A 23,089-nucleotide genomic window follows, 5' to 3' on the forward strand; every position below is an offset into this window, starting at 1 on the left:
TTTCCGTAGTTGAGCCTGCTGCTGACGAGGGCCTGAGTGACCGTTCTTCTTGTTCCGGTGGGGATCCACCTGTAGATCTTGCGGAGAATGCGGAGGGTGTTGAAGCAGGAGGATGAGACGGCGTTGACTTGCTTGGTCATGGAGAGTGATGAGTCGAGGATGAACCCCAGGTTGCGTGCGTGGTCGGTGGGTGTCGGTGCTGCTCCCAGTGAGGATGGCCACCAGGAGTCGTCCCAGGCTGAGGGGGTGGAGCCGAGGATGAGAACCTCCGTCTTGTCCGAGTTCAGCTTCAGACAGCTGTTCTCCATCCACTTGGCGACGGCCTTCATTCCTTCGTGGAGGTTGGTTTTGGCTGTGAGGGGGTCCTTGGTGAGGGAGAGGATCAGCTGGGTGTCGTCGGCGTAAGAGATGACGTTGAGGTCGTGCAGTCAGGCGACGTGGGCGAGCGGTGCCATGTAAACGTTGAACAATGTCGGGCAGAGGAATGATCCTTGGGGTACGCCGAAGATGATCTCGGAGGCTGCGGACCAGAAAGGGGGGAGGCGGACACTCTGGGTTCTGCCAGAGAGGAAGGCGGTAGTCCATTCCAGAGCCTTGTCTCTTAATCCCTGCGTTGTGGAGGCGTGTGCGTAGGTTTCGGTGACAGACAGTGTCGAAGGCGGCTGATAGGTCCAGGAGGCTGAGGGCCGCGGTTTCGCCGTTGTCCAGTAGGGCCCTGATGTCATCGGTGGCAGCGATGAGGGCAGTTTCAGTACCGTGGTGGCTGCGGAATACGGACTGGGACGGGTCCAGGATGTTGTTCTCCTTGACGTAGCGGGTCAGTTGTCCATTGACGGTCTTCTCGATGACCTGAGCAGGGAAGTTCTTGAGGTCCTTCGGATCCGCCTTGGGTTTCTTGAGTAAGGCGTTGATCTTGGCGTGCTTCCAGCTCTCCGGGAAGGTCGCGGTCTCGAAGGAGACGTGGATGGCCCTGCGGACATGGTGTGCGATGGTGGCGCTAGCTTTGTTGAAGATGTGGTGTGGGCATGGGTCTGACGGAGAGCCGGAGTGGATGGTGTTCATGATTTTGATGGTGTTGTCGGTGTTTATGTTGGTGCAGGTGAGCAGGGGGTCGATGTTGGTGGTGGCCATGGGGTCTGAGGTGCCGGTCGCTGTCGGAGCGGCTTAGTTGTTGAAGCTGTCGTGGATGTCTGCGATTTTGCGATGGAAGTAGGTGGCAAGGAAGTCGAACAGGTCTTGCGATGGTGGGATGTCGTTGGTGTTGGAGCTGGGGTTGGAGAGTTCCTTCACGATGTTGAAGAGCTCTTTGCTGTTGTGCGCGTTGTTGTCGAGGCGGTCCTTGAAGGAGGCCCTTTTGGCGGATATGATGAGGTGACGGTGTCTGCGGATGGCGTTCTTGTGGGCTGCGTAGCTGTCCGGTGTCTGTTCGCGGTGCCATTTCTTCTCTAGTTTTCGGCAGGTTTGCTTGGAGGTCTGGAGGTCCACGGTGAACCAGCTGGCTTTCTTGTTAGTGCATCCGTTGGAGGGTTTCTTGATCGGGGCGAGAGTGTTGGCGCAGTTGTTGATCCATCACCTGAGGTTGCGGGCGGCGATGTCTGGGGAGGTGGGGTCGGCGGGTGGGCTTCGGGCGAGGGTGGTGTTTAGCTGGTCTACGGTGACTTTGCTCCAGCTGCGACGGGGGATCTGTTGAGTGCGATGGTGCGTCGTGGGTTTCCGGAAGGTGAAGTGGATGCAGCGATGGTCAGTCCAGTGGAGTTCAGTGGTGTGGTTGAAGGTGACATGGGAGCTTGCGGAGAAGATGGGGTCAAGCGTGTGGCCGGCGGTGTGGGTGGACGTTGTGACGAGCTGTCTGAGTCCGAGGTTGGCGTGGTTGTCAATCAGGGTGGTGGAATTGGTGTCATTGTTGTTCTCGGGGATGTAGCCTGTGGAGACAAGGGTGTGCGTGCTGATGAGGTCGGCGATGGAGTCGCTGAACTGAGGCCGGGGTCCCGGGGGTCTGTAGACAAGAGTTCCTTTGAGGGTGGTGTTGGGGTCGGTGTGGATCTGGAAGTGCAGGTGTTCGGCGGTGTGGAGGGTGTCGTCGGTGCTGGTCGAGACCCTGAGGGTGCTCTTCTGGACGATGGCGATTCCACCTCCTACTCCGTTGGTGCGTTCCCTGCGGGTGATCTTGTAGGCGTCCGGGATGGCTATGGCAATGTTGGGTGCTGACGAGGCTTTCATCCAGGTCTCTGTCAGGAAGAAAACGTGCAGGGAGGATGCGACGAGCCGGTCCCAAAGTTTGATGGCGTGTTTGCGTGCGGAGCAGGTGTTCAGTAGTATGCATCTGAGGTGGTTGTGTTCTGTCACGGTGGGCGGTTTGGCGGCTCGGAGGCTGGTGAAGCTGCAGCTTTCGCAGCAGAAGGGTCCTTTTGTGTGCTTCAGGACGGCCAGGAAGCAGGTGTGTGGTCGTTCGGTGTTGAGTGCGAGGAGGGTGCTGGCGGTGTAGTGGCGGCGGACGGTGTGGCGTTCGCGGGGAACAGGGGGTCTGGCGCTGGGCGCGGACGGGCTTGCCTTAGGCGCGCCTTCGTCGGGCGCGCACCCGCTGCGCCCGGCTACCATTGTGAGGGGAGGTGGGAGCGGGGAACGAATGGGCAGGCAGGGTGGTGGGACGCAGCGGCAGGGATAAAAAAAACGGGTGTGAACACGCGGCACGGAGAAAAATAAGACAAATAAAAGGCACATAAACAGAGCAGCAGGATCAGAAAAACAGAACACCAGAATCAATCAGGAAAACAGAAAGCACATAAGCAGAGCAGCAGAAACAGCAATGCGAAGGCACACAATTCAGGCTGAGGAGCCTAAGCAGAGCAGAGCAAGGGAACACGGTCACACCGGTGGTGCTGTGCGGCGAGGGGGAGCGACCTACCGTAGACTGGGTCAAGGGTCACTAGTCTCTCTCCCCTATGTCCCTGCTCAAGTGTGGGTTTTGCTAACCTTTCTCTCTCTCTCTCTCCTGTGTTCCTGCTCGGGGTCTCGGGAGATTAGTTTCTGTCTTTTGTGTCCCTGCTCAGGTCTAGGTGTTGCTGGTCCTGCCCTTCAGTGTCTCTCCTCAGGTCCGGTAGTGTCTCCCTCTTCTGTCCTGGGTGTTGCTCATCTTGCTATCCTATGTCCAGTTTCTCAAGTCGGTGTGTTGATGATCTCTCTCTCTCCTGAGTCTCTCAAGTATCGGTGGCTTTGATATCTCCCTCCTCTGTCTGCCTCTTCTGGTCTCTGTGTTGGTATCTCTCCCTTCTATGTGCCTCTTTAGGTCTGGCTGCTGTGACTGATAGCACGCTCTTCTCTTGTCTTTCAGGGTTGTTGGGCTCTCGTGTACCCTTTGTTGACTTTCAGGAGGAGGACTACACTAACTCACATGGTGCAGTGACAAAGACTCCCCCCGCACCCGCCCTGCAGACAGGGGCAGCATGGTACCCCTGGTACGAATGGCAACAGCCACCGGAGACAGAAGTGGCTCTCATCCGGAAGATCTACCGGCGCTACCTCAAGAAGGAGGAGGGACCTGCTGCCCAGACCAGAGAGGGCCCAAGTGGATAATCTGTCAAGAGCTAGTGATACTAGGGGAGCTGTGGGATGAGCGATGCAATTGGAAGTTCGCAGAAGGAACAGCTCTGGGGCGACATGCAGGATCAATGTAAGCAGTGGCACTTGGGGTGGGGGCAGCAGGAGCAGTGAACTCTTTCTGACCCTGCTCATTATTCCTGCTGAGCAGGATGAAAGGACTGTGTGTGAATCAACACTTATGTAATAAAGTTTACTTCTTGACTATCTCTGTGTTCAGTGGAAAAGAAAATGCTTCGGCTTATGTCCTCAGCAGGTCAGCTTTGCTCATCACTGAGTGATAGCTGTGCTGCCTCGGACTGGAGCCCCACTTTTCTTCATACGCATGGAATGGCCTTGCCTAGACAGGATACAATGGTGGCTGGGATAAGTGGCTAGAGAGCATGTGCCACCTCCCACACCTTTAAGCATCTAGGCAGGCGGATGGATTGAAAGGTGGCTTCGAGAAGAGGCATGGGTCTCAAGGTGGCTTCGACAAGAGGCATGGATCTCAAGGTGGCTTCGACAAGAGGCATGAATCTCAAGGTGGCTTCGACAAGAAGCATGGATCTTAAGGTGGCTTGGACAAAAGCCCAAAGTGTGCGTCATAATATTTGAATCCAAGTTAGCACCTAGACAAACACTTCACCCTCACCCGCAGACAGGAGCAGCATGGTACCCCTGCTACGAATGGCTTCGACAAGATCGCATGGATCTTAAGGTGGCTTGTACAAAAGCCCAGCGAGTGTACGTCATAATGTTCGAGGCATGTGGGCTGCTGAATTCATATCTGTGCATAGATCGCCGCCTAGTGTTGGGTCCGGATGATTGCACATTGTTGTCCTGGAAGAGTCTTCGAAGTATCACGAGATAGGTGACTCCTCGCCTGGACCACAGTGCGCATGGGCATCCTCTCCATCCTTAGATTGTTTTTTTCCGCCATTGGGTTCGGATGTGCTTATCTTAGCTCAAGTTAGGAAAATTCAGTTTAAGGCCAAAAGGCCTTTAGTTATCGTCGGTACTGTTCCCGTTCGGTGTCGACTAGTTTCTTTAGTGCTTTAGCACCTTTTTCCAGCTTTTCGGATCCGCTTGGTCCGAACATCAAACTTCGATCGACGATGGAATCGAGGACTCCATTCAAAAGGTGTCCTTTATGCCACGCGAAATACCCACACATCGACGTCCACCCGGTATGCAACAAATGTCTCTCACCGGATCACGATGAGTCGAAATGTATGGCCTGTGCCCGATTCCGCTCGAAGAAGACTCTCCGGAATCGACGGGCAGCGAGATTGGAGGCGCAGCAATCGGCGCCTGCCCCAACCAACATCTTTAGCACCGAAGACGAGGACGCCGAGAGCGTGGAAGACGTAGACTCCAGCCCCGCTTCCGAACACGATTCCCGATCGGAAGACGACGATGAGCTGATCTTTCAGAGAGAAGAAGTCATCGAAGAGGTAGGAGACTACGATGAGGCCTTTGGGGCCGAGGAAGATAGCTCCAGCGAGGAGCTAGGCCCACCCGTCGATACGGAGGCCGAACAAATAAGTCGTCGTAAGGCTCCGGTCGAGGGATCGCCTTCAGGCCTTACCCGAGATCAATCTCACGGTTCTTCGGCCCCGCCTTCAGGCCCGGCCTCGAACATTTTGCAAGAGCCATTCTTATCGAAGACGACTGGATTCCATTCAGCGAAACCGAAACCATCCATCGCACCAGTTCCATCGAAAACGAAAGTGAAACTGGTTGTGATCGGCTCGAAGGCCTCGAAGCCCTCCACTCCTTCGACGCCGGCAAAAGTCATCGGCTCCGACCGCGCAAAAAGGGATTTCGGTGCCGAGCTCACCGCAGCGGATACGGGTGCCGAGCCAAAGAAAAAGGCCCTCGGTCCCCACAAGGCACCTCGCCCTCTGGCACCGAAGACATCGGCCCCAACCACCAAGTCTGCGTCGACGTCTAAAACAGCGGCGCCTGCCAAGTCATCGACTCCAACAAGCGTCGATACCTCCCTTCGGATCGATGACCCCATGACTGCAAAAAAGTCGGGGGCCGCTTCGACGCCTACCTCCAAGGTGCCGACCGGCTCCAAAGAGCCATCTGCGTTCACCGTGCAACAGGTCTCGGCATCGTTGCAACGCCTCAGAGAACGGGCAGCCCTCCACTCTACGCCGGGTCCCGACACGCACAAGGCTTCGAAACCACCCTCGGCGCCGACCAACATCACGTTTGGGTTGCCGCCGCCCACGGCGCCGAAACTGTTCGAGATTCGGACACATGTCCGCCAAACACAGTCCCCATCCACAGGACAAACAGATCTCGAGCCTTCACAGCCACGATTTATCAACGCCAACACTGGTAGGTTGATTCTCCGCAAGTGGAAAATCACACCAGAGAGGGGATTGGACTCCTACAAGATTCCTCTCAAACACAAATTGCCGGCAGGGTCAGAACCAGTGCTTCATGAACACTTTCAACCCTTCCATCAGGATCCACCGTCCTTTTCTCCTACGCCTTCAGAGGCAGACGCAGTAGAGGACTATGTAGGGGATGATACCACCTACCCTGGGGATATCGATCCTGATGATCACCTGCAAGACCCAGATCAGGCATGGGATGACCCCACAGACCAGGGTACCGCACCAGATACGCATGACACGCAGCTTTATAACATCAAGACATCTCCCACAGAGGACACTGCTGCCTTTAATGCCCTCATAGAACGGGCTGCTGCCAATCATGGAGTAGAACTCCATTCTGACACTGTCGAAGAAGACTTCTTGGTGGACACTTTCGCCTCTTCCGAAAGAACTGTCAAGACTCTGCCCATGTTAAAAGGAGTTCTCAAGCCTGCAAAAGACATTTTTAAAGAAACAACCAGGGCGCGGGTGCTAAACCCCAGGATTGAAAAAAAATACAAGCCTGCACCCGGAGACCCTATGTACATTAGGGGTCAGTTACCTTTGGACTCCATGGTGGTTGCTAATGCTCGCAAAAGAGCCCACTTACAAACAGGTGATGCTCCTCCCCCAGACAAGGAGTCCAAGGTGCTGGAGACATCAGGCAAACGGTTTGCAGCGCAAGCAGCAAACATTTGGCGCATTGCCAACACACAGATAGGTCCCACTATGACACACTAGAGTCACTACTCCAACATTTGCCAGATGAATATAAAGAGGCAGTGGAGCTCCTCATTAGAGAGGGACAACTCCTTACCAATGCATCCATCAAGTGCGCACTGGATGCAGCCGACACAGCGGCGAGGGCAATCAACACAAGCGTCATGTTAAGACGGCATGCATGGTTGAGAATCTCAGGCTTCAAGCCGGAGATTCAGAACAATATCCTAAATCAACCGTTCAACCCAGACTATTTATTTGGCCCTGAAGTTGACACTACCCTCGAGAAAATTAAAATAGACACTGACACTCCGAAATCAATGGGGGCTCTGCAGACGCAGCAGTTTCGTAGTGGCTCCTTTCGTCGCCCCGGGAATAGAGGAGCAGCTAGAGGTCAGGGGTCACAGCAGCAGTACACTAAAGGAGGCACACAAAGTACCTATGATAAAACCAACAGAGGTGGATATCGTGGCTCCAGCACCAAGGGCAGAGGACGTGGTTACGGCAACACCAGGTCCTCCCCCAAAAATAAATAGTGACGCCCTCTCCCTACCCCCCGACCACATAACACCTGTCGGAGGGAGACTCCAACGGTTCCTGTCAGCGTGGAAAGCCATCACCACAGACAGGTGGGTCAGGGACATTATCCAGCACGGTTACTGTCTCGAATTAACGTCCACTCCACCCAACATACCGCCAAAGCACCGTCCTATGTCCGTAGAGCACTTGGCATTATTGCAGCAGGATGTGCTAAGTATGCTGCAAAAAGGTGCAATAGAGGTCGTGCCCGTCAACCAGCAGGGGACAGGGGTGTACTCTCTGTACTTCTTAATCCCAAAAAAGGATGGGTCGCTCAGACCTATACTAGACCTGAGACCCCTCAACCGATACATTCTCTCAGAACATTTCCATATGCTCACCCTACAGCAGGTTCTCTCGCTACTCAGTCAGGAAGACTTCCTAGCCACACTGGACCTAAAAGATGCGTATTTCCACATACCCATACACCCTTCACACAGGAAATATCTCAGGTTCACCATTCAGGGGCATCACTATCAGTTCAAAGTTCTCCCCTTCGGAGTAACAACAGCACCCAGGGTCTTTACCAAGTGCCTAGCAACTGTGGCGGCACATCTACGAAGACAACACATTCACGTCTTCCCTTACCTGGACGACTGGCTTGTTAAGGCAAAGTCAGCCCAGCAATGTGCCAGCCACATGTCCCTCACCATTCACCTTCTTCACAGTCTGGGATTCTCACTAAATTACCCAAAATCACATCTCCAACCCGCACACGTACGACAGTACCTGGGCGCGACCATAAACACTCTGGCAGCCACAGCTCAGCCAAATTTAGTGAGGATCAACAGCATGCAACTGCTGATCTCAAAGTTCAAACCTCAACACTCCCTTCCTGCGCGAGTGTTCATGCAGTTGATAGGCATGATGGCCTCCTGCATTTTCATAGTCCCGCACGCAAGACTACACATGCGCCCGCTTCAGGAGTACTTGGCACGTCAATGGAATCAGGCTCACGGGCAATTAAAAGACCTAGTGTTGGTGAGCGGTCGGGCATACAACTCTCTGCATTGGTGGACTCCACAAAACCTTTGCAAGGGCCGACCGTTCCAAGAGCCTGTTCCACAAATAATACTGACAGTGGACGCCTCTCTCCAGGGTTGGGGAGCTCATGTACTCACTTACACAGTGCAGGGACTATGGACAACGCAACATAAGAAGATGCACATCAACGTTCTGGAACTGATGGCAATCTTCCTAGCCATGAAGGCATTCAAAGTACACTTGTGCAACAAAGTCGTGTTGATCCGGACGGACAACATGACTGCCATGTACTACATACAGAAGCAGGAAGGAACACACTCTCCACAGTTGTCTCATCTGGCTCAGAGCATGTGGAAGTGGGCCATTCAGAGGAACATATTCCTCATGGCGGAACACCTCCCCGGCAAGGACAACCAGATGGCGGATCTGCTCAGCAGACACAGCCACCAGATGCACGAGTGGGAGCTACATCCGTCAGTTCTCCAACCGTACTTCCAACAGTGGGGTCATCCAGAGATAGACCTATTCGCCACAAACGAAAACGCAAAATGCCAAAGCTTTGCCGCCAGGTTCCCACATCCACAGTCACAGGGCAATGCGATATGGATGAACTGGTCCGGCAGATTTGCGTACGCTTTTCCCCCAGCGCCACTAATACCGCTAGTGGCACGCAAACTGCGACAACACTCACTAACACTCATCCTAGTTGCTCCCACATGGGCGCGCCAACCATGGTACACCACCTTTCTAGAACTTTCCGTGGTGCCGCATCAAAGGCTGCGGATCAAACCCGCACTTTTAACGCAGAACCATGGCGAGATTCAGCACCCAGATCCGCAACAGCTGAACCTGGCAATCTGGCTCCTGAAGTCTTCGAGTTTGGCTACCTAAACCTGCCACCTGACTGTATGGATATCATCAAGGAGGCCAGGAGACCCACTACCAGAGCTTGCTATGCGGCTAAATGGAAGAGGTTTGTCAGTCAGTCAGTCAATACTTTATTTCGGCTATATAGCCATAAAAGCCAATATACATAAACAAAACAATAACATACAAATCCATAGTATACAATTACAAACAATAAACAAAAGTGATTAAATCTCCATGATTCAGCAATACCATTTAAGATATAAATAAGAATATTAATTTAATTAAAAGCCAGAATTCTAAAACAAATAATACTATAAAACTGAGGTAGACTTGATAGAAAAAACTGTAAAGTGAGGGTAATCCAAAATTTCATCCCTCTGCTATTACAGTTTATAACCAGAGCGTTTCCTAATATATACATTAAATAGAAATCTACTTATACCAAACACCATCAATTGAGAGGTGTTAGATTTTAGTATGCGCTCCGCTACTTTGTATGACTCAACCCCCATATTTTTACAAAGGGGTTTAATCCAGCAGATCCTCGGTTTCATATAAGCTGGGCAAAAGAAAAGTATATGGGCAAGGTCTACCCTAGCCCCAAGAGAACACATGATACACGCATCCGAACCACTTTCCCCAGCCCACCTACATGTGTAGGTATTTATCAATAAAACCCCATACCTGAATTCTAGATAAAGTGATTTTGCTAAAGGAGGACCAATCTCATCCATAAAATCTTCAAAGTTAGGTGAATCTTTTATGTATAGGAAATTCTGAGACAATGTGCCAATAGTAGAACCCAGGATTAATTCACCGTTAACATAAGACCAAAAAGAATCCTTGAAGTTTTTTGGAGAACTGGGTCAAATTGTGGGGCTCCTCCCAATAATGTAGAAGGCCTAGTCTCTTGAACCACGTACATATATACTTCAGCCATGGGGTTTTCAGATGTTCATCCAGCTTAATTAGTTCAATCAGACCAGACTTGTAGTCCCTCAGCTCAGGGGTTGACCATACCCTGATCCAATATAATAGTGGTCTTAGTGAAACTAAATGCTCTGTTCTTTTAAGGTTGATGTCCAAGAATAGGGGGACAACGGGAGTACGAGTCGGTATTTTAAGTAGACTACGCACAAATTTGTTTTCAATCGTCCCAAATTTGTTGGTATTACAATATCCCCATATCTCGGCACCTTAAAGAGCTGCTGATTGAGCCTTAGCTTTAAAAACCTCCAATGCTGGGGAAATAGCTTTTGAGTGACTTGCTCTATGCACCTTTAAGATAGGGAGTGAGTTTTGTTTGAGGGATAATAAACTTTTGTTTTGCTGACCTCGCCAGGTCAGTCTATTATCCAACGTCAAACCCAGATAATTGAAACTTTCTACCTGTTCCAGTGCCCGATTCTCTAAAAGCAAGTTTTTCCTAAAGGTTTTTGTTGGGTTTATGGCCATGTATTTGGTTTTTGTTGGGTTTATGGCCATGTATTTGCTTTTCGTTGGGTTTATTTCTCACCCCTTTTCTACGCAATAGTTTTGGAAAGAATTAACCAAATTTTGCAAACCTCTCGGAGTCTGGGAAATAAGGATAGTATCGTCGGCAAAAAGTAAAGAAGTGATTATTTCGCCGTCTAATTTCGGGGAGTCATGGGCGCAATTCCTCAGGTATGTTGGAATATCATTAACATACAATGAGAACAATGTGGGTGCTAATACGCAACCTTGGCGCACACCTCGATCTATAGGGATCGCTTTGGATAATTCGCCAGCCTTTCCCCATCTGATTTTAGCATAGTTCCCTGTGTGTAGTCTAATGAGTTCATTGAGTAGCCCACCTGGAACATTTAACTTCTTTAATGTAGACCACAACAACTTACGGGGAACGAGGTCAAAGGCGGCCCTTAAATCCATAAACGCCACATAAAGACTACCCCTCCTGATATTTATATATTTCCAGCAAATGCACATAAATCTAAACACCTGATCAATTGTACTGATATTTGATCTAAACCCTGCTTGGTATTTGGTCAGTATCTTTGTCTCCTCAATCCAATCTAAAATCCTGTTTAAAATATGTCTGGCAAAGATTTTTTGTAAAATATCTATTAAACTAATAGGGCGGTAATTCCTAGGATCATGGCGGTCACCTTTTTTAAAGATTGTTATAATTTCTGCCCCTTTCCATGATTCTGGGATTGGCGTACCGGCCAAAATTGAATTGCTTAAAAAGTTAATGTATGGTCCCCACACTTCCACATCATGTTTTAGTAGATCACCAGGGATTTTGTCAGGACCGGGGGCTTTACCTATTTTAACAGCTAATCATGCTTGGTTTGTTTCTTCTAGGCTAAAATATAATGGTATAGTACTATTATCAGAATTAATGTCTACATTGTCAAGGGACAAATCATCCTTACTAATAGAATAGAGTTTGGAGAAGTGATCACACCAAGTCGATTCATCCAGAAAAATATCCTTGGGTGATCTACCTTTCTTATTTCCCTTGGCAATTAAATTCCAAAACGTACTTTGGTCATGTAACTTAGCTGCACTCAGTAAGGCCTCCCATAGGTCAGCATCCCTTGCTTTTTTAGCTTGATTCATAATATTTTTATAGGCCAGTCTTGCATTTTTTATGTCACATTGGCTCCCATTTTTTACTGCAAGGATCAGCCGTGATTTTGCAACTCTACAGTCTTGATTATACCACTGATTTTCTAGCTCTAAATGATCCATATTTTTATTCCCTTCTTTTTTATAAACTTTACTCAAAAGGGGGGATAAAGCATCGACCAACTTATAATGTAATTCAAGGACTCCCTGAGTGCCTAAGAAAGGCATCTGGGGTGTCCCAATAATTTCATTAAATTTATTATAGATGTTGGACAGTGCTTCTTTTTTACCCAAAATGTAAGACCATTTTATAGCACGCCTATTATTAGATATCTGAAGCTCTCCAACCGAAGAATTTGGTGGGCCTTCTACAGGTAGTCTAAGTAGAAAGAGAGCAGAGTCTAACCATAATTGAAGGGGAAAGTGATCACTCTCTGTTCTGGAGTCGATCTTAAAGTCAATTATTGATCTCCATAAGTTTCGAGAGGCCATTACAAAATCAATGTGTGACCTAAGACTTCCCTTAAAATAAGTGGGAGCTGGTGGGCTATCTGAAGGGAAGCGACCGTTGCATGATTTTAGATCATGTGACACAGTCATCTGTGTGGCTGCTATTGAGCTTTTAACAGAACTCATAGCCTCCAGGGGCATGATATCATTAGCAACGTCTTGTTCATCAAACAATCTTTCTAAACCCTGAATAGGTTTATATTTGCAATTGAAATCTCCACAGATTAAAAGCTGAGCATTTTCTCCTAAGCCTTCTAGAATGGAATCCAAAGTGTCTATCACCTTTGATTCCCTGTTGGATGGATATGGTCTATTATAAATGTTTATTAGATAAATGACTCCTTTCTTACTGGTCACAATTTTTAGACCTAGCAGGTCAGAACAGGGGATAGATAGCTGGCTGACCTCTATTTCCAAGGTGACTTTAACCCAGATGACCAGCCCCCCGGATGCCCTTCCTCTATTTGATGGAATAGCTTTAGAGCTAAAAGTTTTATATCCAACTCTATGGGGGGTTTCTACCATCCAGGTTTCCTGAAGGACGATAATATCATGTTTTTCAATAAATGAACACAATACCACGTCCTTCAAGTTCCTGGAGAGGCCAGCGATATTCCAGGATAGTAGTCTAATATTAGGATTATCAGTTACACATAGGGGAGATTCCCTTAATCTAATGTCATCACTAGCAGTATCATCCACAAGTGAAACTGGAGAATTTCCTACTTCCACTTTGTAATCATCGATGTTATTGCCTAGTGTCTCAAGCCGGGCTGCATTTGACTTCAAAACCATGTCTAAACCAGCTTCATCTTGCTCTCCCCGCCAATCTCTAGAAGTCCCAACTGAATATGGCTGCTCATCTGATGGCAGGGTTAGAGACCTTGGTGCTACCGTAATTTCCAAACCACGGGTTTCGCTACTTTTAGTAGTCCCCTTTGGAAGGTTAACCCACAGTGGGACTAAGGTTGTATTTTTATTAACTTGTATAAGTCAATCGTTTTCATCTAGTTCACTCAGTACTGAATATCTATTCTCCATAGGGATTTCGAAATTTAATGGATTATTAGTACGAGTAAGTCTTCCCCTATTCGTGGTTTGTATTGGTCTATCTAAATGTCTATAGAAGTAGCCCAAGGAGTGTACGCGCACAGTATTCTCTACTAATGCAAGAGAAGCTGCCCTTAATAGGGTGGTTGCAGCATGTTGGGGGTGTCTAAAATGTATTATAACACAATCCCCCTTACACATTTTCCTTGTATTACCTAACCAGGAGACTCGTCTAGTGGACAGTATTTGATCTGAAAAGTTAGTAGGAAAGCCACAATTTTTATTTAACCAAGCAACTGATTTCCTCTTAAGGGAATCATGCGTTTCACATTGGGAATTAGAAGTTACTGGGTCAAGTGGAGGAACATTAGATAAAACAACCACGTAAGGTTCACAAGCTGGTGGTAAGTTAACACAATGTAATTTCTGTACTATAGCTCTAGGCCCCTTACTACTAGGTGTATCTATATTAGTACGAATATCACTAACAACAAGTGGTAATGATCTCATAGGACCATTAAAGATCCCACCCTCCGGTGTAGGTAGCGGGACAGTATGAACGGGTTGTATTGGTGCTTTAGACAAGATAATAGGCTGTTTCATTTCATCTAAGAGACCACCCAGCCTCAATACCTCAGTTGACAAGGTTTCAATTTTTTCTACAAGAGGCTTAATCATAAGCGCTAATTTTTCCTCAAAAATTTTGGCTATAACTCCCGAGAGAACAGAATTCTCGACCTCGTTAAGGGTCTGTGTTTTGGCATGAGCCACAGTGTTCCTCTGAAGTTGGTCTGACAGTGACTTCTAATGCGCACTTCCCTTCTTAGGTTGGGACTTTCTGCATTTCCTAACCGCTCTTTTCGGGAGAGATGGGAGAGGTTCAGGCTCTCTTGGGGACTCCAATATACCTTGGCTTAAAGTGCCAACATCATTGTCCACAATGGAAAGAATCGAGTTTTCCAATAAGGGAGCTTCGGTTGAAGGATCCACTATGGCAAGAGTGTGGGCACTACCATCTATGGAAAGCTCTATATTTTCTACAAGGGACTCCTTTCCTAGTGACTTCCGTCTTTCACTGTTTATCATATTAACCCTTTTGACCAAGTAATTATCCATTATATTTTTCACTTTTGCCATAACAGAACACTAGTCACAATAATAGACAGTTACAGTTATAGTCAGCAATCAACAGAACAAGAGGGTCACTGGAGAAACAAGTTAAAACTAATGCGGTGAAATGAATACTGCAATGAGATTTGATAACTTATGAGTGACAGTGACTACTACACTGCAGGATATGGCCTGTATATTAGCAGTCTCGATATACAATCAGTAGTAGCTCATGACTGACAAGATCCTTTAAAAACAATTTATACTTGCAATTAAAACGTCTTCCATACAATCAAGGGGGGTGACCCAACCCGACTTCCTCCGGCCTCCTAACGGCCACACAACGGGCCGCCCTTTGCCCGGCGCCGCCCGCGCGCGTCCCGTGACGCGGAGGAAGCCGCGATCTTTAAAGCGCCTCCGGGCGCGTTGGCGGCGTCAGCGGCCGCAGGGGTGCTTGGGGGCTGTAGTCTCCCCTCGCTCTCGGCCGCAAGGTGTGGTGGCGGAGGCGGGGGAGACAAACAGCGAGATGGGGCCCGAAGTCAGCGGCAGCAACGCTGACGCGACGTGGCAGCAGTGTTTTCCTCCGTAGGTGAGCAAGTGTCCAAGTCCGTTAGTTCCCCCCTTTCCGTGGTGCCGCATCAAAGGCTGCGGATCAAACCCTCACTTTTAACGCAGAACCATGGCGAGATTCAGCACCCAGATCCGCAACAGCTGAACCTGACAATCTGGCTCATGAAGTCTTAGAGTTTGGCTACCTAAACCTGCCACCTGACTGTATGGATATCATCAAGGAGGCCAGGAGACCCACTACCAGAGCTTGCCATGCGGCTAAATGGAAGAGGTTTGTCATTTACTGCAACAACATTGACATTAACCCGCTGGACGCATCCATTCAAAATATCATCTGTTACCTCCTACACCTATACTGATGCAATCTGGCATACAACTCAATACGTATCCATTTAACCGCGATAGCAGCCTATCTCCAAAACAGGCAGCACCTCTCTTTATTCAGAGTGCCTGCCATCAAAGCCTTCTTGGAGGGACTCAAACGAGTAATTCCCCCAAGACACCCACCGGCACCAGTGTGGAACCTCAATTTGGTCCTCACCAGATTAATGGGTCCACCCTTTGAACCTTTCCATTCATGTGAGATTCCGTTCCTCACCTGGAAAGTGGCTTTCCTAGTGGCAATCACTTCGTTAAGAAGAGTTAGTGAACTCCAGGCACTAACCATTCAAGAGCCATTTATACAGGTTCACGCAAACAGGATTGTACTACGTACCAACCCCAAATTCATGCCCAAAGTCATATCGCAGTTCCACATTAATCAAACTATCGAACTGCCTGTTTTCTTTCAAAATCCACAGAATGTCGCAGAGAGAATGCTCCATACACTAGATGTAAAGAGGGCCCTCATGTACTATATAGACAGAACTAAGGAATTTAGGAAAACAAAACAACTTTTCGTTGCCTTTTCTCCACAACACAAGGGCAACGCCATTTCCAAAGCAGGTATAGCCAGATGGATCGTTAAATGTATTCAAATTTGCTATCAAAAGGCTAAACGCACATTAACGATTCCCCCACGAGCCCACTCAACACGAAAGTTAGGGGCATCCATGGCTTTCCTAGGAAACATTCCTTTACAGGAAATATGTAGAGCAGCCACATGGTCCACTATACATACATTTACCAAACACTACTGTGTAGATGTACACTCAAAACAGCAGGCAGCTGTAGGACAGGCTGTTCTCAAAACTCTTTTTCAGACTGCTGCAGCTGGCACGGGTAGCCGCCACTAATGGAGGTACTGCTATTTATTCTATGCACAGATATGAATTCAGCAGCCCACATGCCTCGAACTGAATATGCTACTTACCAGTATGCATCTGTTCTTGGCATGTAGGGCTGCTGATATTCATATCGCCCACCCTCCTCCCCGGCGCCTGTAGCGGCTGCAGCACTCAGAATTACTGTATAGCATGGTCATCACTTACATCTACTCCATCACTGCCACAATGGCGAAAAACAATCTAAGGATGGAGAGGATGCCCATGCACACTGTGGTCCAGGGGAGGAGTCACCTATCTCGTGATACTTCGAAGACTCTTCCAGGACAACAATGTGCAATCATCCGGACCCAACACTAGGCGGCGATCTATGCACAGATATGAATGTCAGCAGCCCTACATGCCAAGAACAGATGCATACTGGTAAGTAGCATATTCAATTTGAATCCATGCGAGCACCTAGTTTAGGGACTCTTATTTATTTGTGTAACAGTTTTATATAGTGCTGAACGTATGGGAGCGCTTTAAATAATAAGTGACATTGAGGTCATACACTTAACAGCGGTCCAGGAGTCAAAAGTTTAAGCATGATAACTAAATCCTAATTGTGATAACCTGGATTATTAGTTGGTGTGAATGGTAGTCCAATACAAGTAATAATGTTACTATTCCTTGACAAAGAGTACCTAAGGTCCGACTCAGTCTTATGTAGACCTCGACTCCATCTGGACTAATGGAGGCCGTCAAGTCACCCCATCCTGGATTCCCCAGGGTGTCTAGTTTTCAAAAATGTATAGGTTTGCAAGGTTTCCCTAGGTGCCGGCAGAGCTAGGGTTAAAAAACTACAGCTAGACACTTTGCCAAAAAAGGGTCATTTTTCACTGCGAAATTGAGGTGTGACCATGTTGCGTTTTGTGCCGTTTCCTGTCGCAGGCACTAGGCCGACCCACACAAGTGAGATACCATTTTTCTTGTAAGACTTTGGGGAACTCTGGATGGGTGGAAAATTGTGGAGCCACGCTGATTCCACAACGTTCCACCACAGAAATGTGGGGGAAATGTGTTTTTGTTTACAATGTTTTAGGTTTGCAAGGGATTCTGGGTAACAGAACCTGGTGGGAGGCAGTCAATTCACCCAATCCTGGATTCCCCTGGGTGTCTTGTTTTCAAAAATGTATAGGTTTGCTAGGTTTCCCTAGGAGCCGGCAGAGCTAGTGTTAAAAAACTAAAGCTAGACACTTCGCAAAAAAAGGGTAATTTTGCATTGTGCAAATGTGGTGTGTTCACGTTGGGTTTTGAGCCATTTCCTGTCGTGGGCACTATGCTTACCCCTACAAGTGAGGTACCATTTTTATCGGGAGACTTAGGGTAATTCAGATTTGTAAAGCAACTGTTATTACCTATTGCTTTTTGATGCATTTCTGCCTTCCAAATGAAAGACATTGTGTAAAAAAAAAAAGTCATTTTGAAAAATGACCGATAATTCTCATGCTAGTATGAGTATTCCCAATTTCGAAAATGTGCCAATATGTACTGTTTCTAAACTCTATAATTTGTTCCCATTTCAGAAATACATAGGTGTCTTTCATACAGATTTTTCCATGTATACATTTTCCCACAATAATTGCTATATACCCCATATATTATAAAAAGCCATTGCAAATTGCTGCTCAGTTTTTGACTCTGGGTTCGTCGGGTTCTTGGTGAACCTACAAGTCCTATATATCTCCACAACCAAGAAAGTCCAGCGAATGTAACAGTATATTGCTTTCAAAGAGCTGTCATAATTAGAAGAAGTTACAGGTGAAAACGTTGACACAAAAGGCTGTTTTTTTCAACTAATTTTCAATTTTTCCTATATTTAACTGTTAGTTTCTATAAAGAAACCTTGATGGATCTACACAAATGACCCCTTGCTGAATTCAGAATGTTGTCTACTTTTCTAAAATGTATAGCTTTCCAGGATCCATTATTGTTGTCATGCCCATTTCCACCATTAACTGGAAGGAGGTTGAAAGCACAAAAAATAGCAAAAATAGGCTATGTCCCAGAAAAATGTCAAATCTGTGTACAAAATGTTGGTTTTCTGACAAAAGTCTGTCATTCCCTAAAAGCTGGGTAAATGTTGATTTCAGCCCCACAAACCCCTTTTTTAATAACATTTGTAGGGAAAAACCCAGACGCTTTCATTTGCAGCCCATTTTTCCCCCCAAAAACCCAAATGATTTCTGTATTTTGGCTAATTTCTGGGACCCCTCCAGGGGAATCCACGAACCCTTTACAATCCCCATGATGTTGGAAGAAAAGGACGCAAATTTGGTGTGGATACCTTATGTGGTCAAAAAGTTACAGGGGCCTAAGCGCGCACTACCCCAAATAGCCAAAAAAAGGTTTAGCACAGGGGGTGGGGAAAGGCCTAGCAGCAAAGGGGTTAAGTGTGCTGGTACTACTGCAAGGCACTTTGTGAACACCCTGGGTGCGGTGGTCACCCTGAATGGAAGGACTTTGAACTGATAGTGTCCACTATGAATCTTGGGTATTTCCTGTCAGCAGGATGTATGGGAATGTGGAAGTAGGCGTCCTTGAGATCTAGTGTGGCAAGGAAGTCGCCTTGTTGAAGTAGTGAGAGGACCTGTTGAAGAGTGATCATATGAAAATGATCTGACTGTATGTAGAGATTGAGAGGTCTGAGGTCGAGTATTGGCCTTAGGGTGCTGTCCTTTTTGGGGATTAGGAAGCACAGCGAGTAAACCCCTGTTCCTTGATGCTGTAAGGGAACTAGTTCTATTGCTTCCTTTTCAAGCAGTGAGAGAACCTCCTGTTTTAAGAGCGTGAGATGTTCTGTGGACATTGGACGCTGTTTGGGAGGTATGGTAGGTGGGGTTGCTGTAAGTTCCAGGCAGTAACCATACTGGATAATTTGTCTTACCCACTTGTCTGTGGTGATGGAAGTCCAGACAGGTAGGAACTGTGATAGTCTCCTTCCAACCGGGGTGGAATGGTCTGGAGGGAGTGGAGGGAAGTCACTGCTTATTAGTGGGGGAGGTGCGAGTGTTGTTACCTCGGCCTCTCCCTTTATTTCCCATGTATCCGCCTCTAAAATATCCCCTGTTGGGGGATGTTTGTGTGGTGTTCTTGTAGGAAGAAGAGGCGGTGTCTGCTCCGATGTTTTTGGATGCTCCTCTATAGAAGGAGCGATGAAAGGAACCACGTGTGGATGGAGACTGTAATGCCCCCATGGATTTAGCAGTCTCCGTGTCCTTTTTCATTTTTTCTAGAGTGGTGTCTACAGCCGGTCCAAAAAGTTGTTCTTGATTGAACGGCTGATTGAGGATAGTTGTTTGTACCTCCTATTTGAAACAAGAGATGCTTAACCAGTCTGAGTAACACGCTAGTGTTAATGGACCTAGAGGCGGTGTCAACTGTGTCAAGAGCACACTTGATTGATGCATTAGTTATTAATTTGTCCTCCTGAATTAAATCATTGGCCTTGGTCTTATATTGATCAGGTAAATGTAGCAATAGGGTTTCCAGTTGGTCATAGTGAGCCCTATCGTACCTAGCAAGTAATGCCTGTGTGTTGGCTATCTGCCAGTGATTAGCTACTTGGCAGCAACTCTCTTGCCGGAAGCATCTAACAACTTAGACTCTTTATCCGGATCACTGGAGGTCTGAGAGTAGGCACGTTTCCTAGCATTAGTTACCACTAGTGAATCTAAAGGTAGTTGACCCTTGATGTTGGTGGGATCATTGGAAGCGGGTTTATATTTTTTGTCAATCCTTGGATTGAGAATTCTAGTCCTAACAGGGTCCTTGAATATGTCGTGGGCATGTTTAATTACACCTTTTTTCACATTGGCAGGGTTTGTACAGTCTTTTGTGACTGCTCGAAGGTGTCTAGTAGAAAGTCCTGGTCTGCGGGGTCAGTATGCATCTGAACACCATGGTACAGAGCAGCTCTATTTACAAGCTGACCAAAGCCAATATTGTCATCTGGGGGAGATGGCTTTGTTGGATATGCATGGGGCTCAGGGAGGTCTGGAGGATCTACTGGGTCATCTTAATCATCCCAATCGTCCTGAGGTACGTCTCTGTCGTCATCAGGGTCAGTGAAAAGGTCATTGTTGCCTCCCCATCCACTAAATCATCCTCAACCTGAGGTAGTGGTGAGTTTGGAAGTATAGGAGAATGTGGAAGAGAGACAGGGTTAGGAGGAAGAACAGGAGAAGAGGGCCGTATAGGAGAAGTGGCACAGTCTTTCCTCTTCACAGGCACTACAGGAATGCCTGGTGTGTCCAGTTTCCTCTTCTTGTGTGGAACAGTAGCCACTTGTCCTGTTTTGGGGTCTATGTGGAGAGTTCTTTGTTTCGGGTCGATAGGATCCGACCGAAAACGTTTTTCCTCTTCGGTAACCGATTTCGGCGCCAGTTTCTTCGGGTCCGAGCGAGGTTTGGATTTCTGCTCCGGGGCCTTGGTGGTTTGGGGTCCCTCGATTTGGATGTGGAGGCGGAAATCTTTTTCGTTCCAAATGTTTTGGTTTTGGATCCGATGCCTTTTCTTTTGACGTCTAGGTGATCGGTGCCGATGTCTTTTTGGAGTAGGCTGCACGCCCGGCTTCGGTGCCGATGGTGCCTGCGGAACACTGAGATGCGGTTTGCTCAGTCCCGAGCTACCGGAAGGCTTGCCCCTTATCTTCGGAGCCGGGCCCGGGGCTTCCGAAGCTTGTTTTCGGTCATGACTGGGGCCAGCAGGCGAAGTCTTGACCAGGGACTTCTTTTTTTCAGGTGGGGTTTGGGTAGGGGCAATTGTACTCACTCGTTGACCAGGAGTGATATGGTCGTCTGAGTCGTCTGCTTCGGACACGATTTCCAGATCTTCAGAATCCTCCTCCGGGACATCGGGCCCTTTATTGAAGATGTCCACCGGTACAGGAGCTGCTCGCTGCGCCATGATGTGTCGTCGGGCCCGGCGATCACGGATGGTCTTTTTGGATCGAAAAGAGGCGCAGGCCTGGCAATTGTTCTTGTTGTGCTCTGGCGAGAGACACAGGTTACAGACCTTGTGGTGGTCACTGTGTGGGAATTTAGCTCCACACTAGGGGCATTTTTTAAATGGAGTTCTTTCCATGAGCTGTAGGCCCGAACGGTGTCGATAGGCCCAGCGGCCCACATCGACGACCAGAATCGAGTAGTTGAGGTGCGCGTCGAATATCACGCGATCGAAAAAAATACTGTCGAGTTTTAGATAGTTTGCGCGTCGAAAAGGTTTGGAGAATATGGAGCCGAACCGGAGCGCAGAAGTTACATCCAAACCCGATGGCGGAAAAAAACAATATGAGGATGGAGTCGATGCCCATGCGCACTATCGTCCAAGGGAGGAGTCACCTATCTCGTGACTACAAAAGACTCTTCCAAAACAACAACAAGGTGCAAGCATCCGAGCCCAACACAAGATGGCAATCTATGCACAGTTTACAATCTGCAGCTCATATGCCTCGAACATAAACATTTTTAACTATACCGTGTCTCTGATTACTCCTGTTGTGGACAAGTATGAGGGAGTGAGAGAAAGTGTTTTTGCTCCCGCAACTCCCGAGAGAGTCGGAGTTACATGTTCTGGGTTGTCTAATCATCGGTAGCTTTGCTGTAGTACGGAGAACGAATGAGACACTATAGCTAGTCAGATTGGGATTTTGGGCACTAAGGTGGGTAGTTGGTACACCACTATACACTGAGAACATGGTTTCCTGCGCATAGTTCTGTTTATGTGCAGAATCCCTGCAACAGTTGCACACTATGTGTGAGTCGGTATGTGATAACTTCACGTGGCACAGAGGACAGATTTGAATGGAGTCCGTTCCATCGACAGTGAGGCGGACAGACGCGGGTAGGCCCAACGGCCTTTAACGAGCTACCCGATTGAAAGAGGGATATTGTAGTAAATGCAATATGCGGAGAATTGAAATACGAGATTGAAAACAATCCCGTCGAGGGTAAGTGAATTGCGCACTGAGGTGAACCCGAGAAACTGTGTTGAACTGGAGCACAGCAATTCATGTCCGAACCCGATGGCGGAAAAAAACAATCTAACAATGGAGTAGATGCCCATGCGTACTATCGCCAAAAGGAGGAGTCACCTACCTTGTGACTGGAAAGACTTAGAAGAAAAATAACTTGCAAACATCCGGACCCAACACTAGATGGCAGGAGTATGCAAAGCATGTGCTCTACAGCTCACATGCCTCGAACAAAGGTTATTAGGATGTTATAGTTAGGAAATAGAATTAAAAAAGCATGACATATTCACTGCAAAAACCACTGGTTACAGAGATGTTATAGTTGGGTTCAGATTTCACTCATGCAAAACCATATAAATTCAGCAGTTATAATTACCTGAGCGAACTATAACTTACGCCCCTGCAATGCACTGCTTATGACCTCACATATTACATCACTTGTGACCAGGTCAGTGATATCAATGATGACATCGACAAACGCACTCACTTCCCCATGCAGCTTCATACACCCAATCATATGTCCACACAAGCACTCACATACCCATTCTTAGACCCATACAACTGCTCATACACCCACTCATCCATACAGCTACTCCTGCATCCACTCACCCACCCAGACATAAAGCCACTTACACAGAGACTTATACACCTATAAAGCCGCTCACGTATGCAGTCACTCACACACACACGCACTCACTCACCCATACAACCACTGACTCAACCACCCACTCATCCATACAGGCACTCGCACACCCACTCACCCATAAAATCACTAACACACCCACTTACAAACCCATACAACTACTCACATTCAGTAACCTACCCATGCAACCACTCACACAACCACACACCCTCACACATCCATACAACCACTT

The 23,089-nt window shown here is 47.8% G+C and overlaps 1 protein-coding gene across 1 annotated transcript in view; it reads left to right on the forward strand.

The window, feature by feature from the left end:
- The window catches only part of MRPS18B (mitochondrial ribosomal protein S18B), a 100,925-nt gene extending 97,121 nt beyond the window's left edge, over positions 1 to 3,804 (forward strand). The window contains exon 7 of the mRNA XM_085636660.1: positions 3,332 to 3,804. Coding sequence (XP_085492786.1) covers positions 3,332 to 3,573 — 242 coding nt within the window. The 3' untranslated portion in view covers positions 3,574 to 3,804. The remainder of the gene's footprint in view (positions 1 to 3,331) is intronic.
- The last annotated feature ends 19,285 nt before the right edge of the window (positions 3,805 to 23,089 follow it).

This window comes from Triturus cristatus, chromosome 1_1 (assembly GCF_964204655.1).
Source record: "Triturus cristatus chromosome 1_1, aTriCri1.1, whole genome shotgun sequence".
Classification (NCBI taxonomy): domain Eukaryota; kingdom Metazoa; phylum Chordata; class Amphibia; order Caudata; family Salamandridae; genus Triturus; species Triturus cristatus.